The 26,910-nt window shown below is 46.7% G+C and overlaps 1 protein-coding gene and 1 long non-coding RNA gene across 2 annotated transcripts; one reads left to right on the forward strand and one right to left on the reverse strand.

Annotated features, from left to right (window-relative positions):
* Positions 1-3,015: 3,015 nt before the first annotated feature.
* LOC119387116 (uncharacterized) lies at positions 3,016-5,697 on the forward strand. The gene is made up of 4 exons (XR_005182444.2): positions 3,016-3,124; positions 3,227-3,304; positions 3,747-3,885; positions 5,532-5,697. It is a non-coding gene; the product is annotated as an uncharacterized LOC119387116 (long non-coding RNA).
* Positions 5,698-8,843: 3,146 nt separating this feature from the next.
* On the reverse strand, positions 8,844-25,487 carry LOC119387111 (phospholipid scramblase 2-like). The gene is made up of 8 exons (XM_049414122.1): positions 25,390-25,487; positions 22,434-23,030; positions 21,072-21,182; positions 20,627-20,704; positions 16,506-16,645; positions 15,904-16,074; positions 11,999-12,157; positions 8,844-8,891 (listed from the first exon to the last, which is right to left on the reverse strand). Exons 1-8 carry the CDS (start codon positions 25,418-25,420, stop codon positions 8,844-8,846), a joined length of 1,335 nt encoding a protein of 444 aa, XP_049270079.1. The 5' UTR covers positions 25,421-25,487.
* Positions 25,488-26,910: the final 1,423 nt, after the last annotated feature.

Raw genomic sequence — 26,910 nt, forward strand, 5'->3', positions numbered from 1 at the left:
CAGTAAGAGCCACTGGCCCCCGCTGGGACCCACTGCCAACTGGTCCCAATTGCAACTGGAAATAACTGGGACCAGATCAAGTGGTTTATGGCAGGATTCGCAGTGGGGACCAGTTGTCAGTGGGTGCCAACTGGGACCAGGTCAAGTGGTTTATGGTCAAATTCCCAGTTGGGACCAATTGCCAGTGGGTCCAAGTTGGGAATTCGGTCCCAGTGGGTCCCAACGGGGAATTTGACCATAAACCAGTTGAACTGGTCCCAGTTGTTTCCAGTTGCAATATTTTCACCTGTGTTATACCATACCTTCTGTATGTTCGCAAATATTCGGGGGGGAGGAGGAGGAGGAGCGGGGTTGAACCACTAACCTCCACCAACAACCCCCCTCCCGCCCCCCCCCCCCCCCCCCCGGCTACGCCAGTGCTTCAGTTTTATTAAATGTGTATACGAAATTGTAAAGGTACATATGTTACTCACGAGCGAATGCAGTTTATCTGTTCCACAAGGTAAAATTAGATGCACAAATGACCACGCGCAAAGTGTGAAACTTGCCAGAACGCCGCTGTGGCACTTGTGACGTTGTAGAAAAACTCCTCTTTTTTGTGTCGAGGACGCTGTCCTGGTTCAAACCCATTTTTGCATGTGTATGTATACACGCACACATACAAACGCACGCACGAACATACATAAAGTATGGCTCACTTCCCCCTCCCTCCCCCCGAAAAAAATTTCTGGCTACGCTAGTGACCCGGTCAACAATATTCGCAACTGCTGGTAAGCGCCAGAACACAGCGCTTGCAAACTACGGTGGATTGGCAAGGATGAAGGTGAACTCAGAACGGTTACACATGAAATTAGCCATATTGTTTTCCATGCCTTAAAAAGCACTTTATTATTTTCATTTCTGCTCATTAGATCGGGCAAAAAGAATTCAATAAATTTTTTTCAATAACTATCGGGCAGGGGCGTAGCCAAGGGGGGGGGTTGGGGGGGTTCAAACCCCCCCCCCCCCCCCGAAATTTTTCAGTTTTGCTTGCGTATATAGGCACGCACACATACAAACGCACGCACGAACATACATAAAGTATGGTTGAACCCCCCCCCCCCCCGAAAAAAATTTCTGGCTACGCCCCTGCTATCGGGGTGTGGCGCGTCATTTCACTCAGAGTCTAATAAAGCCAGCTCATGAGATGCAACTCTGCCGTGTCTACCACAGCAGGGCCCGCAGACAACATTGACTAATAAGACCTATCCCCCTCACCCACTGTTCACCGGTTGCAAAATGGAGACTTAGTTGCAAACTACGCTCAAGAAAAGGTGCAGTCGGCCACAAATTATATGACTTTCATACAAATGACACAGTATCTATAAATGTAAAAAATATAAATGTATTAGTATGGATTATATGATATAAACGCAAAGAAAATAAAGTGTACGAAAAAACAGTTTGGCGCTGGTAGGGATCGAACCTACAACCTTTGGATAACACGTCCGATTCTCTACCTATTGAGCTACAGTGGCGGTTGTCCTCTCGGCTCTCGTCCACTTCATTGGGTATTTCTGTGCATGTAAACATGGGAACACTGTTGTTTTTGTTTTTCTTCCCTTGAGCTGGCGTCACGTAGCACGTGATCTCTTTACGAGCTTGCAGCTGACCAATAATCCCTCGCATACTGCCTCAAGGCATCAAGTATGCCAGAACGAGACCCTAGCTAAGAATGAACGAAGGAAGGGAAATTAATCAAGGGTTCGTTTTCGGTGTTATGTACAACCTTGTGAAACCAACAGACAATGAAGCCAAGGAAAGTGTAGGAACGTTATTTGTAGCATTTAACTTTAATGTGGTAATTATGATATAAACATAAATAAATTAAAGTGGACGAAAATACAAGACAGCATCTGCAGCAAATTTGCATTTGTGCGTTGTAAATGCTCGGCGTTTCTCATTTATCGTTGTGTATGTCGCGAAGGCTACCATGCGTTGAAACCTTGAGAATTAATCTGTGCCTTTTTCAACGCTCCTCGAAGGTTTCGCGGGTATCGAGCTTTCTCTCAAATTCCATGTCCCGTAAAATCTCGTGACCTAGTATGCGTCACAGAATTCACCTGTGCGACAATGAAGAGCTCCGTGATCGACGTCATGCCCATCGAGGGTCGCACCGATATATAGATACTCTTCAAACCCCAGCACGTGTACAACTTTCTAGAGGTCTCACGGAAGGCTCCCCACCCTACATACGCTCACATTTCATATCCAGCAGATACGCCATCCTCCGCCTTACCCACTATATATATACATTCTCTCGATCACCTCTCTTTCCTTGCCCTACAACCATATGTGGCTGACTACGGCCCCAAGGCACCAGGAGCAAGGATATCTGGAAGTGTACATCTATTCCGCCATCATTTACTCGGACAGAGATGGCCTAAACTGAGGCCATCTGCTCTGAGCGCCAGTAATGCTCTTTCTCTCATCGACAAATTATAATATAAATGTAATCGGAAAGCAATTTATCATCATCATAGGCTCAGAGAGCGACGCCTGCGAAAGTACATGCGGTTGTGTCATGAGACGGCGAAGACGACGACAAGGTGCCGTTGGCCGCATCAATAGCATGCTTTTGGACTGGCCGCTGGACCTGAGCTGGTTGAGAGAACACCGAACCAACGCCAAAAGAATTGAGCGCGGCACGGCCACGCCGACAGTCTTGACGTTACCATGTCGACGGTCATTAGTGAGTATATGGGCGACGATATGAATAGGATTAGTGACTACGTCACTGTGTTCTTAACTAGCAGCGAGGGAGGCATATTACGTGTTTTCGGCGTAACGTCACTCAGTGTCAGTGCGTCTATCATAAACAGAAATGATCGCACTTCAATTCAGGGCAAAATTAGTACAAATAGTTCCATGGACACGCCGAATCCGTACTAGTGTATAACGGCTCACTCATCAGAGCTGTGGAATGGAGTGCTTTAATGCGAAATCTAAACACACGTTCATACATGCGCTTTTCCAGCTGAACAGCCGCTGACCCCCTCGGCTCCTTCAATATGTCCACCCGGTCTCGAATACCTAACAACCGTTGACCAGTTGGTAATTCAACAACAAAGCGACCTCTTCCAAAGTTAGTATTTTTCTTTACAAATCTTGTACTTTGACTTCTATCGCTTCGTCCTACCGTAAGAGTCAATCCCTTTAATCGCTGCGATGCCGCATATTTCTTCAGATTTCGTCGGCTACGAGAAGTACAACAAGTACGTGGCTAAGAACGTGCTGGGACAGTTCGTGTACCTGTTTGCCGAAGGTGAGCATAAACAAATTTCTAATTAGAAGAGCATTTTGTGTTCAGTTAGCAACTTATTTGTCTAAAATGACCGTCACACTTAGTTTAAAAAAGCGCCTGAATAAGTAAAGATATATAGTAACGGGCTGACCGCAAGGTTTCCTAGTGTCCTGGTTTCGCTGTTTCCGGTTCAAGGAAACACGACGTTTAGAAGATCATGGGTACTCCACGTTCGCCTATACGTAACAAAGCCTGGCCACTCTGCAAAACCGAATATGACATACATCGCAGTTCGATATAGGCAAACTAGGCAGCAAGAATGTTTGTCATTTTTTTCTTGCTCGACTTCGTCTGGCGTAAAAGCTAAAAAGATGCATTCAATTTATTTTTCGTGCTGCATTGTGGTTCATACTAGCACGCCAAGCACATGCATACAACATCCGTAACGTTGTTTTAATTGCAGACAGCGGGTGCTGCAAGCGATGGTATGTTGCTCGCGGCGCTGCTTTGAGATGAAGGTCATGGACTACCGCAACGTCGAGGTGATGCGATTTATTCGGCCGCTAAGGTGCGACTACTGCTGCGCCTTCTGCTGCCTACAGGTGAGTCAAACACCGGTGGAGGTGTAAGTGGAAGTGGGGGGGGGGGGGAGCAGTGGCGCGGCCAGAAACTTTTCCCGGAGAAGGGAGGGGGAGAGGAGGGGAGGGGGAGAGCTTGATGGCCCAACTTCCACCCTGACTAAGCTAATAGGAGGGAGGCATGTCTCGCACTAATACCTACTGTATTGTGATGTATCATGTCTACAAAGCGAGAACTTAAACAAGGCTTGCAGTGTATGCATATTGTATATTGGTTTTACGTTTGAATAATGTGACGGTTGTCTAATGCGAGGCATACGACGTGCAATTCAGTTCAGTTTTTTGATTAACTTCTTCCGGGAAAACTCGTGCGCAATGCAGCATATTAAACACAACAACGATGTCTACTCGCGCAAAAAGCTTGCACTGGCCATGGTTACGAGGCTGCGCTCCAGAAAATACCGTGCAAAACTTCAGATGCTAGGGAATAAACAACATCAATTGTTTATCGGAAATTGTTAGTCGGTAAACCTATGAAGTTCAGTGGACATGAGGTGAGGTGCAAGACCGTTTCTGCTGGCTGTCGACGAATGCTTCCGTAAAGCGCCTTTTCGTCGCCTCCTTGCAACATAGCGTGCTTCAAGAAGGAATCGTGATTTTGTTTTGGCAGGATATGATTGTTTGGACGCACGTTTGTTTTCGCATACTCGCAACTGCATTCTTATTCACTCGCTTTGGTTAGTCAAAAGTGCTATTTATGGCACGTGAGCGAGGCATTTCGGGAAAGTACTAAACTAAAGCGAGGAAAACGCACATTAGATTGACGGAAACACGAACGGCCTGTGTACATAGTTTACGTCGTCAAAACGTCTTAAAATTACGGCGAAAGCCTTAGCTGCTTCATTAAACGTGAAAAGTGACCATCGGCGTCGGCGTCAACATACACGAAAGAATGCAAAAAATCACCACGAGATGGCGTCATCACAACGTCGCAGATCGCCAAGATTTGTGACGTCATGACTTTATCACACGACGTCGTCGCTTGGTCAAGGGTGGGCCGATCCCAGAGGCAGTGCAAAACCACGTGAGGTGCAGAAAGCTTTTAGGGGGAGTGGGGGAGGCATCAATGCAATCGACTGAGGAGAAAAGGAAGAAGAAGATAGCTTTCGCCTTTGAGTCATCTTGGGTGAATGCGTAAGAGACCGCGTGACTTTCCTTATGTGTTCTCTCAGCGGCAGATATAACGCTCAGCAGATACTAACTAGGCCGAGAAGCAGGTGTGCCTCACAGGCTAAATGGCATCTGCGTATTCAGTTGGGCGTCCGTCACCTTCTGGCTCTTCTGTCTTCATCATCATCATCATCATCATCATCATCATCATCATCATCATCATGTCTGACTACGCCCACTGCAGAACAAAGGCCTTTCTCATATTCCGCCAATCAACACGGTCCTGCCACGTTGTACCCACAAGCTTCTTAATCTAATCTGCCCACCTAACTTCCAGTCTCCCCCTCGCGCGTTTGCCTTCTCTTGGAATCCACTCAGTTACTCTCATTGGCCAGCGGTTATCTTGCCTTCTGTCTTAATGCAACGTAACAGGTGTGTCGTATACTCCAATGATATCGTGGAGTGTGTCACTAGAGCTGCTTGTGTTGCTGCTTGCGCAGTACATCGAGGTGCAGGCACCGCCGACTGTCACGATAGCGTACCTGTACCAGGACTGGTCGCCCTTCTTTCCTTCGTACACGGTCTACGATCGCCAGTGCAATCCCATGATCTCCATCGCAGGCCCACTCTGCACGCAGACTTTCTTTTACTGCTTGGAAGCCAAGTTCGAGGCAAGTGCTCCCTTCGTGGTCAGCATGAATAGCGTAAGGAACGCCAGCGTAGTTTTATCAGGCGCGAAGTGGTGATGCAACTACACAACTGTTCAGATGAAGACTTCTTCCCTGCATAGAATAGTCCTCTTGGCTCATAAATAGCGGAAGGCTTTTTTCCTAGCGCCTTATCCGTACGCGAGATTCTTGTTCAGGCATGTAGACACAGCCGGAAATTCCGCCCGCACCATCAACAACAATTTACGTAAAAATTTTCTAAAAATGAACCCCGCGTATTGCCGCGAAGCTAGCTTTCTTGCATAGCTGTTAAGGATTGCCGTGAAGCCACCTTTGAAAACCAGAGTTAGAATTTTTTTTACTTTAGGTCTAAACTTTTAAAACGTCTTGTAAGGGTTATACGCGAGAAAATAGGGTAAGTATTGTAATAAAGTGTGTCCCTATACGACCCTCTTGATCGCTCTCGCTTACCTTGCATGACGTACTTCTATCCATTATATAGTCGCGCGTCGTAAGTAAGCACTACGCGAAACTCATAACCTTTTTGTAGCGAAGTATTATAGCTAGGCAGGGCGGATGAAATGTCTTGTTAATCATACGAGTAGATGCAAGCATGAAAGTCGCTGCATGCTCTTTTACTGCGCCGGTGTAGATGCATTACAACCTGTTCAACTTCTCATCATTGATATCTCTAAGGAGCATGGTAGAGCTTTTATTTGAAAACGAAAGCGTGGGGAAGCTACAAGTCTTGATTTGTCTGCCTCTTACCAGGTGCGGACGCTAGGTGGCATCCTGATCGGCATGATCACGAGAGAGACGTCGGGGTTCTCCAGGAGTCTTTACTTGGACGCCGACCGCTTCAACATCACTTTTCCTCTCGACTTGGACGTGCACGTGAAGGCTGCGCTACTGGCATGCGTCATGCTCATGGTGCGTATTAATAATATTAATGGATGCGGTTTTACGCGCTAAAACCACCGTGTAACGGGTTACGAGGCACGCCGTAGTGAAGGACTTCGGAAATTTCGACCTTCTGGGGTTATTTCACGTGCACCGGAATTTAAAGTACACGGGCCTATAGCGTTTCGATTCCATCGAAATGCGACTACCGTGGCCGGGATCGAACCCGCGACTTTCGCGGTCAGCAGCCGAGCACCGTAATCACAGAACCACCGCAGCGGCTACTTATAGTATGTATGAATGAGATAAGATATGTGAGTTTGGGTGGGATGGGGTTTGGACAGAGAAGTTGGATGAGCAGATTTTAAAGTAGAAATTTGCTCCATTACATGTTTTCTTTTCCTCTGCGCCTGCAAATTTCCAGCCATCTCTCATTGAAGCAAGGTCTGGGTACGGGCTAGTTGGTATTCCATTTTTTAAATTGTGATGACAGCGCGAAGTAAGACACGAGACAGAGAGCAACGAAGACGAGCGCTGTCTTCGTTGCTCTCTGTCTCGTGTCTTACTTTGCGCTGTGATCACATCTCTTATTAATGTGCGAGATAGGAAAGAAGAGCCCCGTTTCATACATTGCATATCGCTCATTTACATTGAACGATTCGCACGCTTTCAGCGAAATATGGTTTAATATTTACTTTTACTGTTTCTTTATAATATCCGTTACGCGCACCCGTTGCGACCGTCTATGGTTATGGTGCTCGAATGCTGACCCGAAGGTCGCGGGGTCGAATGTGGAGGTGATATGCTAGAGGACCGTGTACTATATTTAGGTGCTCGTCAAAGAAGCCCACGTGGTCGAAATTTCCGGAGCCCTCCACTACGGAGTCTCTCATAATCATATCGTGGTTTTCGGACGTAAAACCCCAACAATTATTATATTACCCGTCACACGCTTTTCTGTTGATTCTAATTCGTTAAAACACGGAATATGAATACTGAAAGTAGTGTGTATATTATTTATTTCAGGACTTCATGTTCTTCGAGACGACATGTTAAAAGACAAAAAGGCAGGACACCGAGATGGCGCAATCGCCCTTCGAGTCGGACGCCGAATTCTCGACGCAGCACGTTAATTCATCGATTTGTGAGCCAGGCTGAGAGGAACCAACGAGCTTTTTAACATCCGAATAATTTATCTCTTAAAAACTTCGTTTCCGCACATGTATTGTCACTGAGGCCTGATATCCTAAATGCTTCTTGCGGTGCGTGGCGTTGTAGCAGCACTGAGAGTCGTACACTCAAATTATGGCTAGCCCTTGCAGAGGACAACCTAGTGCATTTCGACGTCTGTTTCATAATTGCAGTTCATGCTTTACTTCAACCTTAACATTGCTAAGGTTACGTTTTACGCATTTACTTATTACACGCGCCAAGATATCTAATACTCAATAATGCCATTTTATAGGCTGACTGTTACGCGTAAGGAACAGTAGCGAACGTTGCAGATATAACTGATGAAAGCATTGTTAAAATTTTCTTAATGAAAATATGTACCATGTGGGATATTTAGCATACATACTTGCGGGTGTAGCAATTTATTTTTTTTTTGGTTGGCAACGATATTACCGTTAATATTCCTCGTGCTCGAAACACTGCGCAGATACCTGCATAAACTGCGATGACGCGTCGCGAGAATAAAGAAAATGATTTACGCGTATACGTGTGCTTGGCTGTCTAAGAGGTGTGCCGGACTACGGTGGTTAGAATGACAAGCCCACTGTTTCAGACGACGACGACGATGATGATGATGACTTGAAAGAAATGAACTTCTAGAAAAATGAACACGCATGAATTGTATGAGTATATATAATGAGACACTTTAGAATGATGAATATAAACTAAGATTGTTAATTTGCGAATTTCATGTCAAAACCACCCTGATTCAATTAAATATTTCGGGCGAAGCGCGCTTAATCCTTGTCTTGCGCATGAGTTCAGCCTGTTGTAAGCTTTCAGAAAGAGCGCTGCATTAACGACATACCATTGTTTTTTTTCGGGAGCGTGAACATTTGCGTGAAAAACAAGGTACTTCGAAAATCAACGTACCACCGCCGATTAGGCGGTAATGTAGCAGTTAACCTCGTGCAAACCTACTAAGGTGCTTATATGCACTCAGTTGGAGGCCCTACGCTTTTGTTTCAGCCGCGGCAGGCTTAGTCAGGGTTTTGAATTGCCACGTCGCTTTTAGCGCTCGCTGCACGAGCTTTCAGGCTTTGACAATTCGGTGATATTCTGCAAAAGGCTGAGCACAGCTTTGCAAACTGTTTCCAAAGTCGTAGCGAAGAGCCACGAGTACATACTAATAATAATTGATGGGGTTTAACGTCCCAAAACCACGATATGATTACGAGGGACGCCGTAATGGAGGGCTCCGGAAGTTTTGACCACCCGGGGTTCTTTAACGTGCAGCAATATCCAAGTACACGGGCCTCAAGTATTTTCGCCTCCATCGAAAATGCGGCCGGCGCGGCCGGGATTCGATCCCGAGAACTTTGGGTCAGCAGTCGAGCACCGCAAACCACTAGACCACTGTGGTGGGTGCAAGGTCATACGAACTTAAGACTTTAGCCGTCCTCGCTGCACCACCGTAGCCTAATTTTGTCTGTTAATGCTATTAAGTCCCGTAGATCGAACATGCATACAACGTTGATTGTTTAAAATCATCAGTCATGGGCTTTGATTCGCACGTTTGTTCGCAGCGTGAACGAATAAACGATGGAGGTCACTGAAAGTGAGAAATGAAGAACATGACAGTTTTCAGGCGTCTCATATGCCATGAATGGTTTCGCATAGCAGCAACTGCGCATTACGGTTCGCGGAACCCAAACACGACGCGATTTTGTGCATGGCACCAAGAAAACTTGCGGATTAAGCTATTTAAACAAATCAGTAGATGATGCAGGTAAAATGAGCGTTAGAGGAGTACTGACACGAATTTTAAATATTTTCAGATTGTCGCTCTAAATGGTGTCGAGAACCCTAAGATGAGTATTGTGGTGCCTGGGAATGCATCGAATATATTTTTAATACCACTAGCTTAAAAGAACACTTACGGTTTCGATATCGAGGGGGCGGCTTCTCAGTGACGTGTCATTGCAGTGTGACGTCACGGGGAGACAGCAACTCGCGACGTACTACGGGCAGATCCGTCATCTGCTCGTGGTGCACGTAAACAACGATGAGTAAATTATCGTCCAGTGACCCCGACAGTGATTTCTGCGACTTGGCTGCATGTTCCCAGACATTCAGGCGCGGTTTGCGCAAGGCAGTGGTTACGCGTGTAACGGGCTGGTTACGTAAAAAGAAGCGCACGAGGCATTAATGCACCTTTTCTTATTCTTTCATTTTATATCGTCCTCTTAAAGTGGTTGTCACATCCAAAGCATCCGTGGAAGCAGCTTCACGAACTACGACTGCACGCATTAATTTAAATAATATACCACGTGGTAAACCACGTCACGCGAGAGCGCTTAGGGTCTTAGTTTCGTAACACGACGTCGCACGTGTCACGTGATAAATGACGCAGATCTATCTAAATTAGCATATCTTGTTTTCATACCGAAAATAATTTGTTTTCGAGGTGTCAAACTGCCTAATGTTTCACTTTGTCACGATGTTTTCATGTGGTTAAAGGTTATGATTTATTATTTATCTTTAATGGCAAACGCATAAACTAGTTTTTTAAAATATATATATATATAGCATGTCCATCGGTCCGTAAATAGGTTTCTAAATGCAGCGAAATGTGTAAGCAAACGAGATACACGTAGATAAGCATAAAGAAATCATCCATGCTATGCGCGCGCAAGCCGCAGTCATTGGTGCAACTGGAGGGAAAGCATCCCGAGCATTTTTATTACGATGCTAAATATTAATCCCTCCTGTCTTTTGCCCGCTTGTCCTTTTTCCTGCACGAGTCCGTCGAAAAACATGTAGTCCTGTAATAACACAAAACAGAGATGACGTCATGAGCACCTAAAACGGATCGAACGTTATGTCCAATAACATTTAAAGCAATGAAATCATTTCACTTGACAAGAGAAATTTTCGTATAAATTTACAGCGTAATGAAAAAAAAAAGCATATTTCAATGGTTTCCTCGATTACTAAATCGTTTACGGCGACAAGATCATGTTTTCACAGCGACAACCACTGTGCACTTTCTCGAAAATAACAAGTTTCCTGACGCGCACAGCGGGTGTGTTAACCGATGGGATGTTACAAAGAATGTAATAGCTTTTTCAATAGTTTCCTTTAGGAGCTTCTTTACAGCTTTAAACTCTATCTTTCTTTTTTTTTACATACGATAACATAGGGAAAGCAAGAATTTCGGTGATTGAATTTTACGCAAGGGGGCGAATAACTTTTCCCCAGCAAAATAAAACGCAGTTTATCAATGTTGAAGTTACTTATTTATCTAAAGGACTCCGCATGTGCAATAGGGGTTTCCTACAGGAGGAGCAGTTGTATGCAAATGTTAGACCAACAAAGATGTGCAGAAAAACTGATGAAGCGCACTGGTATGTCTCCTATAACTCACGCGTGATCTGGCTCAATTACCACTGCCCTTAATGTGAAATTCCTATTGACATTTAACATCACGGCGTACTCGCATGATACTTCTGAAAAAAAAAAAAAAAAGATTATGCGTGGCTTTAACTGACTTAACGTCGTAAGCACTAGGACGGCGGAGCTGAGGGGCAGCCTTGGCGATGGAGTGCAAAGTAATGCAAAGCTAGGACGTCAACACTAACGTCACACCACGCGCGCTCGACGCGGCTGCACATTGCCTCCTCTCACGCCCGACTCCGCCCTAACACCTGCGCCACTGCTCCTCTCCGCTCACCCCCTCCTCCTCTCGGCTTGTCCACATGCAGGCCCGCAACCTCCAACTCGCCTCCATCCTCCATACAGCTGCGCGATACTACGCTATACCCTCCCTCCTCCTTTCCCACCTCCTCATCCTCACTTCATTCGTTATCACTCTGACGAATTCCCTTTCCTACTCGTTGCTATACCATACTATACATGGCTATGCTATGCTTTACCCTCTCCCCTCCTCTTTTCCTTACTCCTCACCCTCACAGCACTCCTCCTATTCTTCACTTCCCTTTCCCACCTCTTGATAACTATATTATGCATGTATATGCTATGTTTCCACTTCGCTTTGCACAGCTGCGCGGAGTTCGGTCGCCGGCCGCGGCTGGAACTTAAGCTTACAGTTTTAAACAGCTCCGCTGGTGAAAGCTACGGCGAATAAAAAGCCGAGGTTTCTCAAATCAGGCGCCAAGTATGCGTTCATTCAGGCAACTAATACAGAAAAGAAAAGTGTATCTTACTATGAGCACGGATAAGGCAAGGAGAGCAGCCTTCATATTAACAGCTAGGTCGAGTGGAAAGGTCACATTGAAGGAGTCGGCGTCGGTAAAGTACTCCTTCACGAGTCCACCCCACTCCTTGGTGACAGCGCCTATGGCGACGCCGTCCCTTGAGCGCACCTTAATTGAAGAAAAGGAAACGCGTCGACTCATGGCTGTAACCACTCATCGTCTCCAATGTATTTTTTTCTTTTCCAGATAATCCCAACAGCTGATATACTATCTGTAGCAGACGCAGAATTGTGCCAATCACGTGCAGTAACTACAGCAAGCGCACACCAAGCAATTAAGTTCCTGCAATTATAAATCGATACTCTTTTTTTTTGTACATTAACTTCCACGGAAATATTTCATAACAGCCATCAAAAAAACATCAAATCGAAGAAACAGCATCACATATTCAATACGTATGCATGTGTTTTGCTATATTTTAGATAGCTTAGTTGCGCTCGCAGTGTGTCAGCTTTGACGTAATATTTTTATGAATGACATTTCTGTACATTTGTAAAAAAATTGTAGTGGCTTAGCTCGGCTATGCCAGGATATACGTAGCGCGAGCTAAGTTTCAGCTGATTAATCTATAACCCGCGCCACGGTTTCACCCCACTCAGGCGCCGCCGCTAAACTCAACGTTTCACGCATGGCACTACTTAGCGGCGTCAAGTCTTTCACGTGCCACAGTCTTTCACACACGTCGCCAGGCCCGTAGCCAGGAATTTTTTCGGGGGGGGGGGGCACTTGCTAAAAACCTTGACTATTTGAGAAAAATACCTATTTTCATTATTTATTTTTGGTGAAAACACCCACTCCACCAAAATTTCAGGGGGGAGGGGCCCTAGGCCTCCCCCCTCCTCCTGACTACGGGCCTGCACGTCGCACACATATCCAAACGGATTGTTTACGAAGTCCGTCTCCAAGGTACGAGTCGCAATGGCGCTTTCGCTAAGTTTCACCGTATAGTCAGTCGATCGGCGAGCCTTGACGTCATCGATGGCGTCTTGTTGTTGCTGCTGCAGAGATGGCCGGGCACGTCGCTCAGCCTCCTGGCAACGCCGCTTTGCTAGACGTTCCTCCCTTTGCTGCAGTGTCTCCGCAGCACGTTTAGCCTTGTGCCGTTCGTTGTTCCTACGCTGAACCGCTATTTGCCAGGGAACTACTTCGGGATCCGATGATTTAAGCTTCTCCGCTCTTCTGCGCTGGCGAGCAGCATTTGCGCTCTCCTCCATGGCTATACCACACTGGCAAACGCCAGCCAGAGGCGCTATCAAGCGGCTCCAGCGCAGTGTCAGACGGCGACTGCACAACTGCGCGCGAGCCGTCTGCCGCGGCTACGCCGTCACTCATCTGGAATGCGCAGACGGGCGAGTCGCGCGCGGCGGCGGCGGAGTGCGCGGAGGTGGCGGCTTTTGTGCGCCATGTGTGTGACATCACTGATTCTTGCGCATGCGCAGCACGGCTCTTGTACGCGCACGCGAAACCGCTCCGGCTTGGCCAGTGTAGCTAACGCTACAAAAAAAAAAAAAAATGGAGGACGCTTAAGCTGCGCCTTTAAGAGTGGAACGCTATAGCGCTTTCACGCTCTGTTTGTGTCACCGTCTCGTTCGATTGTCATGCTTCGCTTCTCGGTGGGCACCTCAAGCGTGCCGCGTTGAAAAAAAATGTCCGTGCGCGTCACATTGCCCGTTTTAACATCTCTCAGGGTGCATACTTCAAGTACAATTGCGAAGTACCCATAACGCCATAATTCACCACTTTTCGAAGTAGCGGAATACCCACTACGCGTAGTATATCTGTAAAAAAGTATGCATGGTTGGCTATACTCCGTTTCATACATCAAGTGCAACACTGTGGAAGCTATGCAAGAAGTTCGGCCAGCAAAATGTGTAAGTCCGCGTGTCTTGTGCTTGGCCTCCGCGATTAGTTTCGGCTGCGCGCTGCCACTGCTAATCGCGGAGGCCACGATACAAAAAAAGAAAGAGACGCTAAGCGATCCAGAACAAACTATCGACAGCAGTGTAAATAACGAGGTACGTTTATTTCTTGAGCACAAATCACCTTCTTTTATTATACAGCCTAAGGACGAAAAAAAAAAGTCACATTACGGGCGGTAAATTCATTGAACTCTTTCTTCGCGCGAACGCATCTACTGCAAGAAGTCTCGCTAGCTTCCATAGCGTTGCAGCTGATGTATGAAACGGAGTTATAGCGTCTTTCCTACTACATTTGCGTATGCAATATTGTCGCATATGCATTTATTTCTAGTAAAGATTTCATGATTGTCGGTTTACTTGTCATCTTCCTTATGTACTTGTATAATGCACTGTACTTTTTTTTTTTTCTCGTGAAGTGCTTCAGAGTGCCAACTGTTTATGGGTGACAAAGGTACTGTCAGGCTGTTAAGTCTTTCGCATTGGCACCCTCTTTTCGTTGAAAAGAGGGTGCCAATGCAACTTTTATATTCACTTTTACTTTCGCTAATCAACTTCAGCAGATTTCTGCGTCATTGTCCTTCGTGAATGTTATGATTACGCATGTTGTGGATAAACCGTACGATTGAGCTGACTTCCAGTCGTCGAATCACATAAATTTACATTCCGCGCGATAAAAGCCAGTGTTTCAGCAGATGCATCTCTCCGTACAATGCAAATAAGAAATATGCAAAATCCTAAGGATGTACGTTTTAAGACTGGGGCCCTCATGCACCAAAGCAGGCCATTTGCTAGAATTTTTTTTATAATAAATGGTCTCAGCCAATTTCTATTCTGGCATTATCATTAGCGAAGGTACCCAGCCTATGGCAAAGAGCACTTACGGTCAAAAAAAAAAAAAAAAGCTTTGCGAATTTGATCTCGGGGTCGTGCGTCCGTGGCTGTATTTACAAACATTTTTTTTGTATTATTTTGCAAGTTCAGCTCAGGCCGAATTGTGAATTTGACTAATTGGGGATGATTGGGAATTCAGGGGCTAATTGGGAGTTCTTCGCTAGAAACCGAAGTCACAAATAATTTTGTCTGTAAGACCGCTGTTTGCAATTGGTGCATGCGTGCAATATGAGTGCAACCAACTTCACGACTGGCTAATACCTGGTCTTATGAACAGTTTTATAAGCAGTTTTACGTAAGACACATGGGTGGCGCCACCTTGGGCTGTTAAGCGAATATTTTCTTATTATTTTACATCGCGACATGAATTGTTAAGGTCACGAAACGCCGTATGTACAAACACAACCGTTTTCATGCGTATGCGTCTACCGTAGACCTGTTCGTTTAGTTATTAATTAGTTGTTAACAAACCGGCAAGGCTAGAGCCCAATATGGCGGCACAGAAACCGTTAATAAAAACAGTCTATAGCAGGGGTCGGCAACCTTTTTGAGGTGGAGGGCCGAGTTGCATGAAGGTGACACGATGGGCGCCTCACGGCAAATGGGGGGGGGGGGGGGGGGGGGGGGAGGTGTAAGGGTATTTTGCAGAGAGAAAAAAATCGGCGGCAAATTGACAAGAATGTACAAAACTTGAATAGAAATCATGTTTATTTTTCCTTTTTCCTGTCTAACTCCATTTTGGGTCGAAACTGCCACGTCGGCTTTCACATAGGACGGGACTAGGAGAGGAGAGACGGGGTTCTGAGTTCGTGTCTGGGGCCGCATAATACCGCCCCGCGGGCCGCAGGTTGCCAACTCCTGGTCTATAGCGTAAGATCATTCTTGTCTCTACGGAGAGTGCATACTCTGGCAACACGACGCTACGAAGACAGTATTTAGGCACCGTCAGGTGAAGTTGACGTAAGATTTTGACAAACAATTCGGAGCTACGCTGCGACGCGGTCATGTGTGCGCCACCGCAATATACGAAGGACGCATACGTACTTCGAACTTAACGTCGCATTTACATGGCATACTCTCGGTGCATATCGGTCCCACCACATGCAAGGCCGGCTCGTCCTCCGGGCTGTATATCGTAAAGTACGGGTGGCATATCGACCACCGCTGACGAATTCGAGCGATGGGAGTTCCCGGAGGAGCTTGAACTTCAACTGCCTAGAAATAGACAGGGAGCAATGAAGAAAGGACAGGCAGGGCGCTATAGGGTCAGTGAGAAGCACCTTTTTGTGTCATCTACGCAGGCGGAGGGAGAAGAAAGAGAGAAAGAAAGAAAGAAAGAAGGAAAGAAAGAAAGAAAGAAAGAAAGAAACAAAGAAAGAAAGAAAGAAAGAAAGGATAGACAACACAAAAGCCGTCCCTTCGCCTAAAGGTGCACGTCAAAGGTGTAGCCTCTAAGTGAAATCGGCCGAACTCAGCAATTGTAGTAATGCGCTTACGACTTTCTGTCCTTTTGAGGCACGAGGTCACGTTCTAAACACATTTGTCATCGCGAACGACCTCGAATAGGAAGAAAAGACGGCGCTACCGTATTGGCCTCATAGTAATTTGTTGTCTGTGTTAAGCATAACCGCAATAGTATTCCTTACCTGCAGGCAGCAAAAGCAGCAACAGTGTGAGCATCGAAGAGGTCGCACAATGTGAATCACGACGGTGTTCGTGTAGTCTGACACATCGATTTCGAGGCACCGCTGTGGGCCGCAGCAGCACCTGGCGCAGAAGCTGGAATCTGTGCGAAATCAGGCGGATTGTGGAAGCACATAGGAGTAAAGAAAATAAAGAGGCACTTTATCATTTTTTCTCTTCAATGCTACGCCAACTCTGGACAACCAAGGGGAAAAAATGAGTGAAGTTCGATAAAACAAACTTGTGAGAAGAAGGCGTACTGTATACCAGTGGACGCCGCCGCCGCCGCCGCCGCCGCCGCCGCCGCCGACAACAACAACAACAACAACAACAACAACAACAACAACAACAACAACAACAACAACAACAACAACAACAACAACAACAACAACAACAACAACACAACAACAACAACGTTGAAATTCCCAGCACATACGTGCGTCATTCGAGCGTTTTAGCAACACCTGTTAAAAGCACGGTAAGTACGGTAATACCGTACCGTCATGGTCGGTACGCAGCTTCCTCTAGTCTTCAAGACTTCTGTTAGACGCTTTGATCATCTCATCATGTTACCGTACGCAATGAGCAACCCAAGCGGCTAAAGAAGCCCCGCCACGGTGGTCTGTGGTTATGGCGCTCGACTGCTGATCCGAAGGACGCGGGATCGAATCCCTGCCGCGGCGGCTGCATTTTCGATGGAGCCGGAAATGTTTGAGGCCCGTGTACTTAAATTTAGGTGCACGTTAAGGAACCCCAGGTGGTCGAAATTTCCGGAGCCCTCCACTACGACGTCTCTCATAATTAGAGGCCGGATTTTTAGGCACTAAAAAAGCTCGTTTTAGGCGCCAAAAATAGGCAGGCAAAACAACGTTTTAGGCCTCCAATATCGTAAATATAGGCCCAATAAACTTTCATATAAATGCAAATAATTTCAAACGAAGACGTGCGCGACCTCTATCTACGACAGGAAAACAAAAACGTTATTGCTTAAGATGGCACAAAGGAGCCAACATTTGAACACTCCCGTGTTCTGCAGAGTGACTCAAGTGACCACTGTCGAATCAAATATGTTAACACACTCCTGAGTGTCTTTTCGGAAGGGAGGGATTCCTTCAGGTCGAATTGCGTAGGTCGAATTGCGCCAGGTCGAATTGCGTAGAGCCGATTTCTCCCCTGGCAGTGAACCACTGGCGTAGCCAGGCGGGAGAGAGGGGTTCGACCTCCCCTCTCCCCCGAAACTTTTCAGTTTTGTGCGTGTGTGAATACACACGCACACATACAAACGCATGCACGAACATATATACAGTATGGTTGTCCCCCCTGCCCTCCCCTGAAAAAGATTTCTGGCTACACTACTGCAGTGAACACCTTAAAAAGCAAATTACAAACAAAACAAAAGCTGCGTGCACATCACATTTTTCTTTCTTTTAACACGAAAGTGTTTTATGCCGGGGTCCACCAAGACATTTATGACGTATTTCCGTTACGGAAGTACGTCAGCAAAATAAACGCCATCAGTGGTGCGATCTTGTACGCGTTCCAAAATAAGCACGGAGGCGTGGCATTACATCCAGCCGCACGTGACCGCACGCGATTGGTCAATGCAGGGCCGTGACGTCTGTCGCGGTTCACATGGGCCATTCGCGTGCGGCTGCATGTAACGACACGCCTCCATGTTTATTTGGAATGCGTACAAGATCGCACCACAGATGGCAAAGAAAAAACTATAAGAAAAAGTTCCGTTGACGGGAATCGAACCCATGACCTCTCGGTCCGCGACGATGGCTGGCGGGCGGTTAGCCCACTGAGCTACCGCCAAACACATTACAGAGGCATGAACGCGCCTTTTATCTTTCACACTTTCCTCTCGCAGTGCTCTTGAATTGATGGATGGATGCTATGAGCGTCCCCTTTATAACGGCGCGGTGACATCTGTGCCACCAGGCTTGAAAAAAAAAAAAAAAAAAAAAACGTGCCGTTGCTACGACCTTCCCATTTGGCGCGTTTCCAATACAAGTTTAATTTCGTCAACGCTTTAACACACCGTGATGTGGTGGCTTTAGCGCAAGCCTCGCTCATAGCATCCATCCATATCGAAAAATAGCTCTCCGACGCTCGCCTGGCTGTCGCACCGCGTTCCCCGCTCGCCCTGTGAGAAGTAACGTCCAGGCTAGAGGGAACACACGACGCGCGTAGCGTTTCTCTTGGCATTCCGCGACGCTTTGAAGGAGTGCATATCGAGTAGTGTTTATTATGTGCTTGTTGATGCCGTCTTTACGCGGGATTCACCTTATGCGGTGTCCACGTATATGTTAAGAACTTCAGCTACCGCATGTGTTAAATCATGATCATGGGCGTTAGTCGTCGGTACGGAGATGTGCGACAACGTGAGTGCGTCCACATCAGTAGACATTGTACAAGCTCTCATATACCAATGCACTATGAACGATCAACTACTTGTGTGACGACACATTTTACTTTCGTGTTATACCGGTTCCTATAACGGAGGGATCAGCCATAATTTATTTTTTTTGCTCTTCACTCTCCTTTCTGCTGACGTCTCTCCGCGGTTTCGCATTCGCCAACCGCTCGAGCCATGTCAGCGCGGCGGCGAATGCTCGCCGGCGTGTCCCGCTTCACTGCTGCTAGCGGTTGCTGGTTGGTTGAACTAGATGTCTAGGTTGAACCCCATAGTTCCCAACAGTCAGTCTTACTCGGTAACATGAATAACGGTCTCAAATAGCACCCGGGAGCGAAACTTGAGGCTAAATAACGTTCATGTAAGCGCCAATTTTCAAAATAGGCATTTATAGGCATTTCTAAGCATTTAGGCACGAACACCAAAAATAGGCATTTATAGGCACTATAAAAAGCACTATAAAAGCCCTTCTTAACCTCTAATTCATGCTCATATATCAAAATGGCGCGATAGGAGCGCAAGGAACAATATAGGCATTTGCCTAAAATTCGGTCTCTACTCATAATCATATCGTGGTTTTGGGACGTTAAATTTCAGATATTATTATTAAGCGGCTAAAGAAGTTTTAATAAAGCTACGTGCCGACTACGACGTTACGACGTTACGACTACGACGTTACGACATTTACCGTACTCACCGTACGGTAAACCAGCACTGCTAAAACACCGTAATGTGACGACTGATTGGTTCGATAATAACTGGCACCACGCAAGAACTGTGTAGCGGCCAATGGCTGCGTTGAATTAAATAATATGAAGACTTGAAAGCTGATATGCATTATACGTCAGCGTTCTCTGCGAAAAAGCAACAACGAGCTTCAAATTTGCTGCGACGTCATCGTATAGCCACGGTACAGGTGCGTGAAAAATTAAACGTCACTAAGCGGAGATTGCCCGGAAGGAACCTTACTTTATAAATATGAATGATTGAGATAATTAATTTTGATGCAACGTCTTCGTAAGAGATAACGTGTCCTTTCAACGACTGCGACAACAAATGATATAAATTCGGTGATTGTGGGTACTCGGTAAAAACTGGAATCGTAGTCGTCCTGTTAGGCTGTGCACAGGCGCGATATTCGAAGTGGGCGAGCTTAAGAAATCCACCCCAATTTTGATGACGCTGTGAAGAAACTAATATCACTGGTGATATAGCCAGAATTTCAGAGACGCACTTTATTATCGCATTTTCTTTGTTTTGTTTAGAAACGTCGATTTCATAACCGCGATCACCAAAAAAAAGGGGCAGCTGCTCATAGCTAATTTTCCCGAGCGAAGTGTAGCGATACCTTGTGTTGGAGAGCACGTTTATCACATTAGAGATTGGCGGGGGGGGGGGGGGTGAAGAGCGCGGCAGCATTTGAAATGTGGAAGAGTTCACGGTCAAGGGCGGATCCAGAGGTAGGGGTCTGGATGTTCTGACCATTCCCCCCCTTTCCTCCCCCCCCCCCCTTCGATTAATTCTTTAATGTATAAGCTGAGTATTGGTGTTGACGTCCCATACTCCGCTGTAGGTATCAGACTCTCCCATAAGCTGAACACCCTTCCCCCTGCGGAAAAATCCTATAACCACCATGTCCCCAACGTACAACTGAAGACTACTCACTCTCCCTAATGTTGTATATGAGCTGACCCATTGCATTCTTGGCTTCGTAGGCGTTGGCACTGTCAATACCCAAGAAAACTGGAAAACGAAAAGTGCACATACGTGTAAAACAAAAGTAAAAACATAGAAACACTTTTCATGCGTAAGACATTGCTGCAACGCGTATCGCAGCTGGTGCTTTTTTTTAACCTCATCGGTGGACATATTAGAAGTTAGTCAATGAAATGCGATAACTGAGACGATGAAATTCGCGGTGCGTTCGATTCCCTCCCCCCCCCCCCTACACACACACACACACACACACACACACACACACACACACACACACACACACACACACACACACACACACACACACACACACACACACACACACACACACACACACATTTTCCTCAAAGCAAGCGGCCGTTACTGCGTTCGATACAGTAAACATAAGTCGTACCTTCAATGAGCTCGACTTTTTGTTGTATTACTATTTGCTCGACGTGCGTTAGGTATTCGAGACCAGCAGGGCAATCAGGCCTGCCTGGAACCTGTGCGGCCTGTGCAGCTCCTGCGAACGCCAATGTTAATGCGTCATTATAAGAAAGCTGTATTGCGCAAGCTGGTTCTGCATTCACAAGTGTCTTATTACCAGAATTGTTTGTAAGAGAAGATCGTATTATTGTATATTAGCAAGCGTAGCAGACGAATGGCACAGGGCACTAAAGGTTTGGTGAATTCGGCCATAGACAATTTCTCAATAACACGCAACACAGCTCTAGTTATTTTCCATTTAATTTTTATCGCATTTGGTTTTACCTTACTTTGAAGATAAGCACACGCGAGTAAGCCTCATGAGTAATATAAAAATAATCCTAAATTTGCGATCGAAAGGTGATGCACTCTCAATTCCTCATGATCCACGAGACCGTATACGTTGAACGGGAAGAATTATACGCTGCGCATAGGTCTCCCGGGCAAAAGCGCTCTTAACCGCAGCAAGCACTGCTCGGAAACAAAGTACTTTATTAACTCACAATAAGCGGAAATGCGTTTGTTTAGCATGGTTTGTTGTGGAGTGTTCTACAGCGTTCCGAGTACCCAGGAAGATGGCTCAGCTGGGAACGTCCAATGACGCTCCAAACACGTGTCCCTCGAATCTCCGTAGTTGGCTTTAACTGCAGAGAGTTATCCTTTATTACGTCAGTGGTGAGGCACGCAGCCGTGTATACTGTGGTGTGGTCTTTCGGCGACGGAATGATGCCGAGTGGAGGGCTTAGTTATGTAAGGGCGAGGGAAGGGCTTGTCTTAGTGTTCCACTGATTACGTGAACGTGGGAATCAACTCGTCAAGACGTTGCCTCCGGATGAAGGCTCCTATTTCTCGCCCAATGTCTAACGCCCCAACTCTCTATCTTCGTGTGCCTCCTTTGTCTTAATAAGCTTAGTTACCTTCGGTAACTGGCATAAAAAGACAAACGCTGGCTCAGTGCACAGATACATTGACCGTTATTTAAAGGCGTAGATTTATATCGGCTATTAGCCAATACATGCTGTCTGTTGTTTGACACCAATGAGAAGGCGCCGGCAGCTCCGAAGGGAGTGAGCGCAGGCCTCCGTATGAAAAGAGGGCGCCTGAGAAAATTACAACTTCGCGCTCCGTTTCTAAAATCTTGCCGCGCTGCCGACTGCAAGATTTGGCTGAGCTGTTCATAGCAGTGTCTGCTATACGCAGGTTTTTCTCACCAAGCCCGAGGGTTGGCTCATGACCCCTTTAAGGGGAAGAATGCTCATGCATCCAGTCTTAACAGCAATATACCGACCTTGTCCAGAAAATGGCGCGCCGGGGAGGGGTGCTGCTGGGCTAGGCACAGTGGAATCACGTGGAGGGGCACCAGGCACAGAGGAACGAGGCGAGTAGGGGCCAGGGATGAAGCCTTCAGGTCTTTCGATGCTACCAGCACTGACACGAGGATTGGTGGAAGACCCGTAAGCTTGAGAACCGGGCGTCTGGTAAGCAGACCCGGAGGACGCGGGAGCGCCGTGCACCGCTGGACCGCTGGGATGGTACTCCGGGGCTCGACGGTCGCCGTAGCCGTATGAAGTAGTACCACTCGCATAGGGGGCAGCAGCAGCAGGGGAAGCGGCGCCGTAGGAATCGGCAGCGTAAGTGTTCATCTGCGGCGCTCTGGTCGCATCGTATCCAGGAGCGTAAGAAGCGGGGGCATAGGAGCTGGCTCCCGGAGACACCTGATAGCCGTACGTTGTGGGAACAGACCTGTTGGAGTCATTCGCGGGGTCACGAGGTGTACCGTAAACAGAGGGTGGTGTAACATGTGCAGCTGTTGGTAGAGTACGCGAAGACTCTGGTGGCGAAGCTGTGCTAGCTGTCGGCAATTGAAACCCGGCTTGGGGGTGTGCTGTATGAAAATACCAAGACAAACCAAGGAATGAAAGAAACGAACGAACGAACGAACGAACGAACGAACGAACGAACGAACGAACGAACGAACGAACGAACGAACGAACGAACGAACGAACGAACGAACGAACGAACGAACGAACGAACAAACAAACAAACAAACAAACAAACAAACAAACAAATAAACAAACAAACAAAGAGGCATGAAATGTTTTTGCGCTCTGAGAGCATATACTATCTCTAGAACACGGCGAACAGAGGCTCAAGCTTATTGTATCCGGTTGAAACACTTGAACGGGTTATGTACGCAAGAACGAGGACGTCTGGCGCTCGCACTATGTTTCACGGGGCAATGTCAACTGAAACATAGCGCTGCTCAACAGTGTTCTGTATCAGGTGCATTTCGAACTGAATACCTTAGGCAGTTAAAATAGTTTCTATTAGCGGTGCAGTTTTATTTACTTGCTTGGGATTTGGAGTTGGACACGCACACTCGAGCGCGCACCCACGCAAGCACACAAGCACGGACACTGCATGCACGCACGCACGCACGCACGCACGCACGCACGCACGCACGCACGCACGCACGCACGCACGCAACATATTTTCTGCAGCCCTCATGGGCATGAACCGATGATCGTGCTTCCCAAAGTACACGACGTCAAATGTCGATCAGGTTACATTGTTATTGAATGCGTAAAGAAGTGCTTTATTGAGAAAAGATGGTTGTAACAACCGGTATGACGCGAAAAAATTTGTTCCAAGCAGGTACCCCTTGCAACCTCAACAGCTACGCTCCGTAAATTAAAATATGTGCCGTAAGGTTTATTAGTTAACAAGTAGTAAAGATTGTTAATTGGTCAATTATAAATTTAAATCTTTTTTTGTTATAGCTGTGACGGATCCATAGCAATTACAACAATCCCTGTAAATGAATGATGAAAAGCTTACTGGCAAAATTTTCTAAATCACTCAGGAGATTGCCTCAAGAATTCGATGACTGCCGATAATCATCATCATCACTGAAAATTCATAGTTTCAACTCGAATTCATTAATAAGTTGTGAAAGTCATCGGTGAAGGCATGCCGTAGTCCAGTGAAGGCGTACAAAGCCTACACCAAAGGTTACACTAATAGAAGGATCGGAAAAAGTTATAATAACCTTTTAGTTAAAGATACGTCCATCTACGTCTACAGACTACATCAGTAAAAGCAACTGTAAGACTTGTAATTCAAAAGTACACAAGATTTGTGAATATATACCTCCTTACTAAGCATTACCTCCTTATCAAGAGTAGGGTGTGACATAACAAATGAGAAGCTACGGAAGGACAACTGATCCTTCATGAGCAAATGCATGGGTATTTGCTTCACTTTCTTTGCTTTGTTTCTCTTTTTCTTCTTGGTACCGCCTCGTGGGAATGTGTTCTTTAGTATTTTTGCAAAGAGCGATGAGCTAAACAGCATGTTAGCACGTGTTTTCACGTTCTGCGCCCTTGCTCCAGCTCTGCGGCGCAATACCATCTCTCACAGGTTTAAAGGGCCCCTGCAACACTTCTTCAGCATGGTCAGAAAGCACTGCCGGTCGGTAGTGGAGGCCCCTGAGAACACACACGGTGAGCCAAACATGTTAGCGCAGCACGCGGCCTGGAATTTACAATTAATTCTCAAAGTGGGCTACTAATCGCTCCCTCTTCTCTCGACAAATGATGCCATAAACCCAAGTGAGCACGCGATAAAACCAAAGTCCATGGCCATTGGCTTATTTCAGCATCGTGAGCTGCACAGTTATCGTGGCCGCCGCGGGATGCCGCTACGTGCCCGCGCGCTCGCTCGCGATCACACTGAAATCCGCGCCTTCCAAGAAAAAAGAAAAAGAGAAAAGAAAAAGAGAAAAGAAAGGGCTCAAGGTCATGACGCGCACTGACGATCAGGCGTAGCTTCACGCCACCTCGTCATCCCGCTCCCCTGCGTAGCTTTCAGCGCGCTCGCTGGTACGAAAGGAGAGAGAAAGCGCTTAAAGTGTGCGGCAAATCCCTGTAACTCCGCTCGCACTTGACGGATTCTAAAAAATTTTTGCGGCAGTCGATTCGTGAGGCAATATACTCCTTTAATGAGTCTATTCGATTATTACTTGGAAAAGTGTTGCAGGGCCCCTGTAAGATTAATAATTGGCAGTCTCGAACTCGGAAAACTTATAAATCAGCGTCACTCAGTTGCAGGGGGAAACAAATAGTCATTCACAATATGAAACCTCTCCGTCGAAATAGCGTGGTGTGCGTTACGCAGCACTGTGACTAAATTTCTTCTTTTATCTTTATGAGTAATTTCAAAGCGGCTGCCGAATTTTTTCTTACCTGATGACCAAGGCGCTCCGCTGGGATCCATGACACCGGCGGCTTATCCTTTCGTCGTCCTCTTCTTCGCCTCACGACGAAATGAAGGGGACACGGAGTTACGTTTAATAACCAAGCTTTACCGAGGAGTAGTAATGGTAGAAGAATAAAAAAGTAATCTCAAGATGAAAAAAAAACAAGCAATATTATGCTTCGGCAAAGAAAAAAAACTGTATCTACGCTCCAAAAAAATAAAAAAAAAAACATTTACGATGTTACTGTATCCAGTGTTGAGTGCCGCTACGTTACAATTTAAAACATCGAAGCACCGAAATAACCCTTTCTCGATTTTACGAACTCTGTGCAGTTGTCGGTGAAACTCTATGCGGTGAAACTCTATAGGCACCGTCCACTGACCAGAGGGAGCTGCGTTGCTCGCAGTGGCTCGTCCCAAGTTCGCCAACATTAGCCGCTAGGGGCACGCGGAAAAAACAGACGCGCCCACGCGTCCCTCCTTTAGCCCGGCCATAGCCCGCCCACTCATTCAGGGTGTAGACGCGCGCATCGCGTTCCATTTTGTCGGAGCACCTCTCAATATTGCCTTTTTGATCCGCTAGGTTGTGCGTTCTGGCGCTTCAGTCACACTAGAAAACTCCACTGGCGGGGCGCGCCTCTCTGAGCTGCTTCACGTCGCAGAGGTTTGTTCACTAACAACCAGCGAGATGCCACAAAGGGTCTGTGGCGCAGCTTACAGCAACCTCGCAATCCCTTCGAGACGGGCTGTTCTCGCTGCTGACGTCGCGTTCAAGCGAGTGCCAGCGCTCGCTTGTTGGAGGACCAGCAATGTTGGGAAGTTACATCTGCTGTGGTCAGGAGCGGTGACTCTGCTGTAAGTGCCCGTACACATGCCAAGCAGCGTTTCGATTGCGTGTCGATGACATTAAAGTGCGCGGTGGCTCTGCTGCAAGTTCTCGCACGCACGTGGGCAGTGTTACGTGGCATTCAATATGATACACTGACATCATCCTATTGATTGCTTGCACGTGACGTCATGACGTAGATTCTTAACGTATCGGAGCACCAACACGGCGGCTTTGATGTTGTCAAGGCAGCCTTATCTCGTGGCGGTTGACCTAGTTCAAGGTGATACTACGCCACCGGAACATTATTGGCCTCTGTGCGTGCATAACAAAAGAATCTGCATGTGATGTATTGATAAATTTAACGTGAAATTACAAACTTCGCCACCCCCTATGTTTGTAGTCCGACATGGCGATTTCAATGACGTCAGTGCAAGACATCTACTGGATGGCTTGCACTGACCGATTAGTTCCTCATCCTTCGACTCAATTCTAAATTTCCCCCTTTGTATTAACCGCCGGTTTCATGAGCGATCTCCCGTAGTGGGTAAGAGCCAAGTCTCAAGGGTCAAGCAAGCAAGCCAGCCACCGGACAAGGTACCGCCCGATTCATGGCCGGTCCCACCGGGTGGGCTGTGCCAGGCGACTAAGAAACAAACCACCAACCAGCCAGTGACCACCG

Source organism: Rhipicephalus sanguineus, chromosome 3, assembly GCF_013339695.2.
Source record: "Rhipicephalus sanguineus isolate Rsan-2018 chromosome 3, BIME_Rsan_1.4, whole genome shotgun sequence".
In the NCBI taxonomy this organism is placed as follows: domain Eukaryota; kingdom Metazoa; phylum Arthropoda; class Arachnida; order Ixodida; family Ixodidae; genus Rhipicephalus; species Rhipicephalus sanguineus.

Coding starts and splice junctions, on each gene's coding strand:
- LOC119387111 (XM_049414122.1), bottom strand. CDS start 25,420: ATGGATCCCAGCGGAGCGCCTTGGTCATCAG. Junction 20,705..21,071: donor AAAAGTCGAGCTCATTGAAG/GTACGACTTATG, acceptor TTCGTTTTCCAG/TTTTCTTGGGTATTGACAGT. Junction 16,075..16,505: donor GCTGCTTTTGCTGCCTGCAG/GTAAGGAATACT, acceptor GTCTATTTCTAG/GCAGTTGAAGTTCAAGCTCC.